The sequence below is a fragment of the Gadus macrocephalus genome, chromosome 6 (genome assembly GCF_031168955.1).
Source record: "Gadus macrocephalus chromosome 6, ASM3116895v1".
Lineage (NCBI taxonomy): Eukaryota > Metazoa > Chordata > Actinopteri > Gadiformes > Gadidae > Gadus > Gadus macrocephalus.
In genome coordinates, this window is record NC_082387.1 from 7177440 (window position 1) to 7190316 (window position 12877).

The 12877-nt window shown below is 45.5% G+C and overlaps 1 protein-coding gene across 4 annotated transcripts in view; it reads right to left on the reverse strand.

Moving 5' to 3' along the window:
- Positions 1-12877, reverse strand: part of adam22 (ADAM metallopeptidase domain 22) — a 56648-nt gene that overhangs the window by 30349 nt on the left and 13422 nt on the right. For all 4 annotated transcript variants that reach the window (XM_060053778.1, XM_060053777.1, XM_060053780.1 and 1 more), the window contains exons 4-6: positions 12401-12467; positions 7881-7963; positions 3660-3723 (exon numbers count right to left, since the gene is read on the reverse strand). In XM_060053778.1, coding sequence (XP_059909761.1) covers positions 3660-3723; positions 7881-7963; positions 12401-12467 — 214 coding nt within the window. The remainder of the gene's footprint in view (positions 1-3659; positions 3724-7880; positions 7964-12400; positions 12468-12877) is intronic.

Here is a 12877-nt window from a genome sequence, read left to right on the forward strand (position 1 = left end):
AAACCCAGGAAAAGAAAGCCCCTCCCCAACCACTTGCCCCCTTGTCACCAAACCACATCCTGCTTCCAGAGCCCTCCGCGATGGAGAGCCAAGCCCCCGTTCCGCTTCTCGTGTAGGCCATCTAAACCCTCTGCCCTCCCTCCTTCTCCATCACTCCCCCCACATCAACCCCCATCCCCCACAACGCCTGCCGTCTCAACCCTATGACCTCCCGCCCCGTCCGTCACTCCGTCCACCTCCACCTCCACCCCCACAACGCCTGCCAGGGCACTCATCTCGGCCTTGATGGACCACAACTGACCAGACGCCAGGCTCTGGGCTTGTGCTGCATGTGCGCACGCAAACGCTCACACACACACACACCTACCAACACACACACACACACACACACACACACACACACACACACACACACACACACACACACACACACACACACACACACACACACACACACACACACACACACACACACACACACACACACACAGCAGGAAAGCCCACAGAGAATGGGAGGTGCTGTATGTTGTCAATCAAATGCTAGCCTTTGCTAGATGGAGAGCTAATGTTAGGTTGGGAGGAGGGGGAGGGGGAGGGGGGAGTCAGCCGGGTTAGGGAACCTGTTGGGGGGCAGGCAGGTTGCGGTGGGTGGCGGGACGAGAGACAGAGGGAAACAGATGGTGTACTCTGCATAATGCAAGTCAGCATCATGCAGCAACACTCTTGCTGTAACTGCTGCACCTAGACACACACAGGCCCAGCCTTGGTATGCTCACGCACAGGTGACGAGCGCCCGGTTGGCGCCAACGGGCGGGCGCCCCGGTTGGCCACCACAAAACCACCAGGATGACATCCCTGCAGCAGGCAACCCAAGCGAAGCTAACTCGAGAACTACAAGTCAAAGAACGACAAGTACTCTCTTCTCTTAAGATAGACGTGTCCGATTGAATCACTCTGATTTGCACATCGACAAAAAGTGTTTGCTAAGTGTGTTTTGTTAAGTGTTCACTTTTATTATAAAACTTCCTTTAACTGCATCTAAAGCATGATGAAAGCATGTTTTGAGAGAGACATGCTAATGTTGACAACAACTTTCTGTCCGTCCCGGTGGAAGCAGTGCAGATGGATCGTCCATATGGCCCACAGGAGTGAGGCCCCCCACTCCGTCTCCCGCCCGTTTTGCTCTCTCTTTGTCTCAAACATGCACTCAATATATCATGAGCCTGGAGCATCACACCTTCTAGAGACTGAAGGGCAGGTGTATGCTGTGTTGTTAGACCAGTGTCCACAATGAGTTATCTGTTTTTCCCTCAGCAAACATTGGCTGGATAGAGATGGCACTTGAGGAATACACTTCAAAAACTATTTTCTTTTTGGCAATAGTATGAGTGTGTAAAATACATGTGTGAGTGTGTGAGTGTGTGAGTGAGTGAGTGAGTGAGTGAGTGAGTGAGTGAGTGAGTGAGTGAGTGAGTGAGTGAGTGAGTGAGTGAGTGAGTGAGTGAGTGAGTGAGTGAGTGAGTGAGTGAGTGAGTGAGTGAGTGAGTGAGTGAGTGAGTGAGTGAGTGAGTGACTGACTGACTGACTGACTGACTGACTGACTGACTGACTGACTGACTGACTGACTGACTGAGTGACTGTGGGGTGGGTGTGTGTGTGTGTGTGTGTGTGTGTGTGTGTGTGTGTGTGTGTGTGTGTGTGTGTGTGTGTGTGTGTGTGTGTGTGTGTTGAAGGGAGTAGAGAGAAAGAGGATCAGGATGGACTATCAGGTCTTAGCAGGTCAGTACCGTCACTCTGACAGGCCCAAGTGGGCCCTGAGGGAGAGAAGATGTCGCTGCGTTGTCACTGAGCTAGGATTCTCCCATCTAACAAACCAAGCCACACATGCCTCTGGTGCCTGACCACACAGTCATATACTAGTCTGCTTCCCCAAGGTACACAACCATGATTAGAGAATGATGCTCAGCATAGCATCTGCTCCAATTTAATCAATTACTTCAGCCCATGCTTTTCTGTGGTATAGTGTCTGTCTGTCTGTGTGTCTGTGTGTCTGTGTGTCTGTGTGTCTGTCTGTCTGTCTGTCTGTCTGTCTGTCTGTCTGTCTGCCTGTCTGTCTGTCTGTGTGTCTGTCTGTGTGTCTGTCTGTGTGTCTGTCTGTCTGTCTGTCTGTCTGTCTGTCTGTCTGTCTGTCTGTCTGTCTGTCTGTCTGTCTGTCTGTCTGTCTGTCTGTCTGTCATGATTAAAAAATTCTGTCTCTCAATCCCTTTGATAATCAAACCAAGGCTCTCAGTAGAGCAGCAGAGACAGTGGAGGATGGGGTTGTGGTGCTTGGGCCAAACAACATATCCAGTCCCTTCTCAGAGTCACCCTTTAATACTGTCTTGTCTTCATGCCAAATTAAACATCCAAAAAAAAAAAAAAAATAATATTGTAAACCCGGAGAACATATATATATATATATATATATATATATATATATATATATATACCCTGCATTATAGAAAAATAATTGATTAGACAGTATGCTACCATCAAGGGTGCTGTTAATATCGAATGGCTAATGGCTTCACTTAGAAGAGACATTACAGCCAATGTGCTCTACCTCCTCCTGCTCCTCCTGAGTCACCATTCATCTGTTCCTCCTCCAGTTACTCTCACATGTCCTCCATCCCTCCCCCTGCCCCCACCCTCCCGTTAACACCATCACCTCATGTATCTGCTCCTCATCTCCCCCCCCCATGCCCCCACCCTTCCGTTAACACCGTCACATCCATGTATCTGCCCCCCCCTCTCCTCCCCCCCTGCCCCCACCCTCCCGTTAACACCATCACCTCCATGTATCTGCCCCCCGTCTCCTCAATCCCTCCCCCTGCCCCCAACCACCCGTTACCACCGTCAACTCATGTATCGGTTCTTCACATCTCCTTCCATCCCGCTGCTCTGGTGGCTCGGTGCTCCAATCCTGCTGTTAACAGGACGGCATGTAACGTGTGCGTGCACACGTACACATACACACAAACACAAAGACACACACTCAGACCCCTCTCCCATCCGTCATTCTCATGGTACCTCCTTGACGTTTTAATGAGAGCGTAGATAAGAGCCTGCACACATGCAGGTGACACTCTTCTCTCTCTCTCTCTCTCTCTCTCTCTCTCTCTCTCTCTCTCTCTCTCTCTCTCTCTCTCTCTCTCTCTCTCTCTCTCTCTCTCTCTCTCTCTCTCTCTCTCTCTCTCTCTCTCTCTCTCTCTCTCTCTCTCTCTCTCTCTCTCTCTCTCTCGTGCAATGCATCCATTCATCTCTCCCTCGTATGTCCTCTAAATTAATCTCGGCATCAGGTCTCTTAGCTCCACGAGTGGAAAGAAAAACACCTGAGTGTAAACAAGCGGTGATGTTTATGTTGACTGGGTTGGTTTGAACAACACCTCGGTACCTCCCCTCTGTGAGCCCTGCTTCCGCTCTGGCAGAGTGCCACCGCCAGGACTTCACAAGTGAACCGTTGGGGTGCGACAGAGTGAGGGGCAAACACAGATGGATGGAACGACCAGGAGTCCAAAATAGGACTACTAAGAGGGTTTCCAGTGGTGTGTGCGTGTGGGGGGGGAGTGAGAGAGAATGTATTATGGTACGGCCTTTGAGCTGAGTTCAAGAGTACTTACACTGGTGCTGCTCTGTCCTCCAGGCTCAATCATGTAGGTGTGATTCCCATCAAAGAACATACCACTGGAGAGAGAGAGAGAGAGAGAGAGAGAGAGAGAGAGAGAGAGAGAGAGAGAGAGAGAGAGAGAGAGAGAGAGAGAGAGAGAGAGAGAGAGAGAGAGAGAGAGAAGTAGGAGGGTTCAGATGTCATTATTATACCCATTGTGTATTACATTAGGTTACATTATATTATTTTTTCTGCTACAAATGATAATATTTATTTGTTATTTTTTGTTTCAGATCTACCACCAGCCTACTTGACAATAGATGGAGGTTGTAGTTCTGAGCTGTGATGTGATGCGACTTTGTAGGTAGGAAAGGTCAACTAATGAAACCGCTGAGAATTGTACTATAGAACACAACTTAAAGGTCATGCAGGGATTTAAGTGTCCAAAACTGATGATACCTGCAGTGGCTCCCTTCAAAGGATCTGTTGGTATTAATGTTTGTGTATTGACAGAATATACAGATAATATATAATTGATTCTAATACAATTACATTCAGAAAACCAACCAATAAAGTTGGATATAATCAGAGACACCAACACATTTAAAGAATGAAAAATGTCTAAAAAGACACAAAAGGCAACAAATATCCCCGAGGTCAGTCTATCTCTGCCATCTACCAATCACTCTTAAACCTTGGAGATCAGTACCTCGTTCAACCTTACACTGAAGGTCTGTGGTCTTCATGCCTGCCAAAGTTTGTGTGTGTGTGTGTGTGTGTGTGTGTGTGTGTGTGTGTGTGTGTGTGTGTGTGTGTGTGTGTGTGTGTGTGTGTGTGTGTGTGTGTGTGTGTGTGTGTGTGTGTGTGTGTGTGTGTGTAAGTAAATAAGTAGGTAAGTACAATTTATTTATAAGGCACATTTTCACTGGCCAAAGTGCCGTACATGGTGCAAAAAAGGCATAAGAACACATACCACATACATGGACAGTACATGAAAAACATAAAAAATAACAGCATATCATAAAAGGGGAGGAAAGGCAAGGGTGAAGAGGTGTGTTTTGAGCCTAGATTAAAAAATGGTGACGGAATGAGCGTCTCTAATTTAAGGCAGCAGTTTGTTTCAAAGGCAGGGGCAGCCACAGCAAACGCTCTGTCGCCCCTCTGTTTTAATCTAGTGCATGGAACGTGCAGGAGACCCATGCTACATGATCTGGGAGCTGAGTGGTGATGGATGAGCTCTGTAATGTAGGGCAGGGCCAGACCATTTAGGGCTTTAAAAACCTTAAATAGGTTTTTTAAAAGAATTCTGTGCTGGATGGGCAACCAGTGGAGGGATGTTAGGATGGGGGTTACATGATCCCGCTTTCTGGATCCAGTCAGCAGCCTTGCTGAGGAGTTCTGGAACAGCTCCGAGAGACGAGTGATTGAGGGAGTCCTAGGTAAAGGGAGTTGCAGTAATCCAGCCGTGATGTGATGAGTGCGTGGATTACTTTTTCCACATTGTGAAATGATAAATGGGGTTTCATTTTAGCAATGACTCGGAGCTGGTAAAAACGGCTCTTGACTACAGCAGAAATTTGCTTGTCAAAGCAAAAATTTGAGCCAAAGATGACACCAAGGTTTCTGGCGTGGGGTTTGACGTAGGGGGAGAGAATGCCTAGGTTGGCCGTGCGAGGGGCTTTAGATTTGGAAGGGCCAAAAATAATGACTTCCGTTTTGTCATTGTTAAGTTGGAGGAAGTTACTTCCCATCCAAACTTTTACCTCCTCAAGGCAGTCAAGGAGGGTCTGGAGCGAGTCCGCACATCTGAGAGGAAGATATAATTGCGAGTCATCAGCATAAAAGTGAAATGAGATGTTATGCTTTCTGATTATATTACCTAGAGGGAGCATGTATAGGCAGAAGAGGATTGGGCCTAAAATGGACCCCTGGGTCCAGTTTTCCTCAGAGGGTGAGGAGAACTGTCTGAAAGATCAATTGATAAGATAAGAGGAAAACCATTGAAGAGCTGTACTACTGATACCAACCCACTGCTCTAGGCGACACAAGAGGGTGTTGTGGTAGACAGTGTCAAAGGCGGCACTGAGGTCTAATAAGATCAAAATGGCATTTTCTCGTGAGTCTAGAGTGAGGAGCAGGTCATTTGTTACTTTCAGCAAGGCTGTCTGAGGGCTGTGACATGATTTAAAACCTGATTGGAAGGGCTCCAAAATCTCGGCATGGTTTCTACAAGGTGTGTGTGTGTGTGTGTGTGTGTGTGTGTGTGTGTGTGTGTGTGTGTGTGTGTGTGTGTGTGTGTGTGTGTGTGTGTGTGTGTGTGTGTGTTGCATTGCCAATTAACTTAATCTGAAGGATTTTGCTCCGGTCAAACATTCAGGCCCTGAGGGAAAATACCACCCACCCACCCACCCACCCACCCACACACACACACACACACACACACACACACACACACACACACACACACACACACACACACACACACACACACACACACACACACACACACACACACACACACACACGTTTACATTATGTTTTGACCTCCTTGCCATTCGCCAGGGAATATGCACTTGGCAAACAGGTAGTACTTTTAATAAATGTAAATGCTTAAATATTCTGTATTGTATCACACTGATAACTACCCTTACAGGCAGTTGAGGTTATTTTTCCGATATGATGGATTGGCCTCCATACGCCCTGATATACATTTACTACGTACAATATGGCTTCTAAGGCTGTTAATATTTCATTGGGAATGGATGGAAGGAAGGAAGGATGGGTAGGGTGTGTGTGTTTGTGTGTGTGTGTGTGTGTGTGTGTGTGTGTGTGTGTGTGTGTGTGTGTGTGTGTGTGTGTGTGTGTGTGTGTGTGTGTGTGTGTGTGTGTGTGTGTGTGTGTGTGTGTGTGTGTGTGTGTGTGTGTGTGTGTGTGTGTGTGTGTGTGTGGCTATAACAGGAAGTATATGATGCCTGACTCAGCATTATAGAAATACTGGAATAAAAACACTCTACACCTTCCTCAACACACTCCATCACTCTCTCTCTCTCTCGCTCTCTATTGCTCTCTCTCTCTCTCTCTGTCTAGTTCTCTGTCGTGTGCTCTTCTTGCCTGTCTCTCTGTCTCTCTCTGTCTCTCTCCTCTCAGCATTGGGCTGAGCAGATCCCATTAGAGTGGTGTGGAGGAATTGAGGGGGCTCTGTGTCCTCTATAATGTCTGACTAATGTCTGGGGATTTTTCCATGCCCAAACACTATTGCATTAAGACTTACGACATTCATCTCTCGTCACACCAGTGTGTAGCCATGCAGGATGTATCCTACTACCTTAGCAGAGTATGTATCTTACTCACATAGACGCACAAACACACACACACACACACACACACACACACACACACACACACACACACACACACACACACACACACACACACACACACACACACACACACACACACACACACACACACACACACCTTGTAGATAGGCCTTGTTTCTGACCCCATCTCTCTGAGCGAGAGTGGCTTCTTTGGAGCACAAACTAAAAATACTAACGGGAGAAACAGCAACATCCCACAGGAAAACACTTCAGAGAGGGAGTGTGCGTTTGCGTAGGACGGGTGCGTGTTAGAGAGAGAGGGAGCCAAGTGTGACTGTGTGCCTTGATTCAACCTATAGGAAGCAGAAGAAGGATCTCCATATCTGTCCATTATAGAGAGACAACATGAGTGCTTCAGTTTTGAGGACAGCTCTTAGAGCAGTGCTGGCGTGTTGGAGTGATGACCTAGTATAATACATAGAGGGAAGGCTGGCTAAAACTAATTATACTGGCCCTAATGGCTAAATGGAAGATAGGTTCAGGAGTGAGACGTGGGGAGAAAGAAGATCTGGTGGAAACAAAAGCACACTCACAAACACACTGACGAGCAGGGACTCATGGAGGCTCACCTTTACACAGACAGACTAATGTGCAAGCCCACTCACCCTAACCCTATCCACACTCAAACAAAGACACACACACATCCAAACTCACTAATGCACGGGCCAAAGTGCATGCATGCACACAAACACGCACACAAATAAACTAACGCTTACCCCTACACACACACACACACACACACACACACACACACACACACACACACACACACACACACACACACACACACACACACACACACACACACACACACACACACACACACACACACACACACACGGGTATAGACTTACTGGAGTCCATGGCAGGTAGAGAGGGCCACGAAGGAGTCTGGAACGTTGCGGACCTTCCCCTGGTAGTAGCAGTGCTCCCCGCCCTGCAGACACAAGCGCCAGTAGAGCAGGTTAATGAGACGTCTACCACAGACATCATACAAAACTACCCACAGCCTCTTTAGCACCGCTCAATGAGAAGTCAATGAGTCCAGAGAGCAGAGCAATGAATAGTTTTCTGTATAGTCTGTATATCTATTTTGTCTTTGGTATTACACTGTTTAAAACACAACATAGCGCAAGTCATGCAGAGTTAAACATCCACATCCACTTTTTTTGTGTTTTCCTCAAATTCAGTTGAATCATGTCCCTGAATGGGTGTTGTTTGTCAACACGCTGCGTCTCAATGTTTCTCTGTCTATCTCTCTCGGGTTTCGTATGTGAGTGTGTGTGCGCACGCACACACACACACACACACACACACACACACACACACACACACACACACACACACACACACACACACACACACACACACACACACACACACTTATGAACACATACACACAACTATGAATACACATACATACACACGCAATGATGAATGGGCAGACAGAGTGAGTATAGATGTGCATGATGTTTAAGTGTCTGAGTGCTCATCCAGATCCATCTCCCTGCAGGCTAACAGCCATTAGCCAGGAAGCTATCCTCCCCACGGGACGCCTGCTCTTATCATCTGATCACTGGATCCATTTCTACCTCTACACACTGCCCACCAGATCTCCAGACTACACTGCAGTACACTACACTACACTAACAGTACACTACACTACACTATGCCATGAATGCACTACAATACAATACAATACAATACAATACTGCACTACACTAATACAACACTACACTAACACAACACTACACTAAACTACACTGCACTACACTACAATGCAGTACTACACTACACTACACTACACTACACTACACTACACCAATAATGCTGGGGAGATGATGCAAAGACTGTAGACAGACAGAGTGAAAGGCAAAATGACAATTACACAGACACACAGACTGTCAGACAGAAAGACACATGTGCAGAGAAAGACAGGCAGGATGACAGAGAAATAGGCGGAAAGTCAGGAAGTTAGAGGCACACACACAAACACACAGACACGCGCACACACATACAAACACAAACACATTCAGACTAAGACACTAAGACATAGACAGACTTTAATTAGACAGACAGTCCCAGACACAGAGACAGAGGAGGGGAAGGTCAGAGGGCTCTATAGGATGTTACATATAGCTTCATGTTATATTAGCTACAAACACTGAGCAGGACAGCCTAGAGTGTGAAGACTAGAGGCTTAGAGCTCAGTCAGGTAGAAGAGCCAGAGTGGCTACACCCAGTGAAGAACCAGAGTGGGTGAGTGAGAGCGAGGGCTATTTATAAGTGATGCTGTGCTCTACTATTCAAGTGTCTCTCATCTCTCGTCCTGTCTACCAAAACATTCTGCTCCACTTCTCGTTGAGGTAAGGAAACATAAAAAAAATGTGCGCTTGTGTGTGTCAGTGTGTGTCAATGTGTCTGTGTGTGTGTGGCTGTCTGTCTGTCTGTCTGTCTGTCTGTCTGTCTGTCTGTCTGTCTGTCTGTCTGTTTTTGTGTGTGTGTGTGTGTGTGTGTGTGTCTGTCTGTCTGTCTGTCTGTGTGTGTCAGTGCGTGTGTATGTGGGCATGATGTGAGTTCTATCAGGCCCATTTGAGCATATGGCTGTATCTAAAAACGCCTGAGTTCTCGGAGTAATTAATCATCAAAAACAATCTGGTAGCAAAACCCTGAAGTATAATTTAAAGTTGAGGTCAGACGCTAAGTAAATAAAGTAGGGCAGTCTGGTCGCCTGCAGTGTCCGTATGACTTCCTTAGTGCAAACAAGGCCATACTTTTGCATGTTAGCGTGTTCATGCAGAAATAAGGATTATAATCTGAAATCACATAATTTGAGCATATTGTAGAGTACAGCATATTGTTTAGAAGCATTTTTTGTCCTAGTTGTTAAAATGCTATTAAAATTATACAGCCATCAACAAATTAAATAATCTGATCATCTGACTAAAAATTAACGTCTGGGTCTGTAGCAGGCCTGTAAAAAACCCTTCCAATCACTTTATTCATCCTGGTTTAATGATGGGATGGCCCACCTGTCTGTCTGTCTACCTACCTACAGACAGACAGACAGACAAACAGGTCCTCAACAAGGCTACGCAGGCCTACTGCTAAAGCTAGCGAGCTGGCTAGCTGGTCATTTGTTTTCCTGGCTTTGGAGGGAGGCCTGAAGGAAGAGGTGGGATGTTTTCGGTTGGACACTTCAAAGTCTAGTTTAGTCTGAGTGCTCTCTCCATAGTGCCTACTCCAGCTTTAATCATGGACAATAGTGTGATTGAGTTTCATTCATTTGGGTTGTTGAGCAACATTATTTTAACATTAAATATTCAATGTTGATGTAGTGCTCAATAGAATTACAAATATAGTGTATTGTTTATTGTTTATTGTGGATCCCCATTAGTTGTCGCAGAAGCGGCAGACTAGTCTTCCTGGGGTCCAATTAAAATCAGAACATACAAACAATTAATCATCACTCAAATACAGTAAAAGTAGTGACAAAACTACAAATACATAGCAACAAACATAGCAAACAAACAAACATAATTCATTGAGCGCCAAGCCAAGTCAGAGTCCCGAGTTCATATTTAACATAAATAAAAATAGGATTTAATATATTCTAGTTACATCTAGTGTATCAGTCCTGTAAAGAGAGGCCATGACATTCCTAACAGCCACACGCATACTACACATTACTCTGCATATTATAGATATATATATACAATAAAGAGAGACTCCATGAATCATAAGGCCTAAAAAATATTCTATTTTGTGGCTAATCCTCTCAGATGAGCAAATCCTTTAATCCCATCACTAATCTGGCCAATGAAACATGTGACCTCTGACACGGCTCCAAGTCCTGGGATTTTATATGAATCGTATTCAAATTCAATGAAAGTAAAAAAAATGATCATGTAAATGTGGATCAAGTTCAATCTAATTTGTTCTGCAGGGGAAATCGTTTTGCGGGCAGGGTTTTACCTTAAATTCACAAGTGATGCAAATGACCACATGAAAACCACAACATCTGCGGCCGACAGTAAGGAAGAACAACAACAGGACAGCAGAAAACTATAATAAAACTGTCCACCAGCTCGTTGTCATCAACTTTAATAACAGTTTGCTTGGGGCTGGGATGAAATAAAATATGATGTGTTTAGTTTTTGAAACGTTTGAATGGAGGGAAGACTGGTCACACCAAAAGCCATTGAGATCCACCTCTGGCATGATCCTGACGCTCTTCAAGACCGCTTCAATCACTGAATCAACTGTTACTGTGAGTCTATTATCTTATTAGTAGCAGACGACATTGACTTGTATCCCCGATGTAAAGGGAGGGGGAGAGACAACAACCTTTTGGAGAACCAGTGGTTGAGACAAGCTGATTTTAGTGGACACCATATCAGTCAAAAAGTCCGCTATTCAGCAGACTATGTTCAAATCCAGTTAAAAATGACGGAGAAGTTTCTCTTGGAGCAAGAGTGGCTGAATAGGGTCAAATGCAGAGGAAAGATGGATGAACAGTCTGGTGTGAGCCTGAGGGCCTTGGAGTAATGCAAGGGTGGAATGCTGCACACCTTTGCCAACACATTATATAAGTTACAAGGGATTGAGTCACGTCTCCACCTGTATTAAGACTTCCTTCTGATGAGCTTTTCAAGTGACTTGATGACTAGTGATGTAAGAGATCATTGAAACACTAGGGGGTTTACTGCTGGCTACTGGTAACAGTGTGGAGGTCTATCTAAGGAACTTTCTGCAACCCAACAGATTGTATACATCTATGATTTATAAAAGGATATCATTATTTTAAATTATTCTGCAGGAATCTCTCTCTAGATGATGGGTCAGAAACATATTGCCACCCTCCAGAATCAGTGTCAGGCATGGGAAGTGACAGGGGGAGACCTCTTATGGTCAATGCACCTTAGTGTCTTTGTAATTTAGACTTTACGGCGCTCTACTCACGCTTCATAAGAATAGAATATATATTTATAGAAAAATATCGACGGGTATTGAATTGCCTTCCTGCAGAGTGTGGACGCCCTGCGGTGTCCTGATGGTGATATAACCTCGTCATGCAGTACTCACCCAATGAACCAGATCTGCTCCTTCAGCAAACCTGCCATTCCTGACAAATAGCACTTTTTTCTGCCTGAAAGCTTACCTTTAGATATGCTTCTACCACATAGACAATAACGGGGTCACCCTTTCACTTACTGTGGCACAACCCAAACATCCACTGGGTCCAAAGAACACTGGACCTTTTGTTTAACTTTATGGCTGTGAATATGCTGACGCCGGGGGTGTGTTCAGTTTGTGTGTTGAATGTGTTTCTTTAGTGTGTGCATTCAGTGCGGAAGAGATGGCGTTGTCTTACCTTGGTGATGACTGCTTTTCCATTTTCCGACAAATGCCTCTCCACGTACTTTGAAGACAGGAGATCACTGGGGAGAGAGGAGAAAAGGAGAGGAGATGTTAGGCCAGGCATCCATCTCCGTTGACATCCTGTTTCTCTCTCACACATGGTAATGGTGTTAAATAGGAGGATTGGATTCCATACTGTACGCACAGAGCGTCTATGCATTTGCTCAGCTCCATAAATACAGCCTGAAGACATCCTCCAGTGCACAGGCTGACAAATCCAACAGAGACAGCCTTGAAGCTCAGCAGCTAGTAAGCTAGGTACGCCCATCTGTTTCTCCTACCGATGCAGATAGAGAGTGTGTGGGGCTGGACGGGCTGAGGTACAATGTGTTGATATATAATGATATATATTGACGGGATGATATTAACAAAAACAACCACATGAGTAGAAAGAAAGCCATGAAAGCCAATTAAGAACTAAAAGACAAGG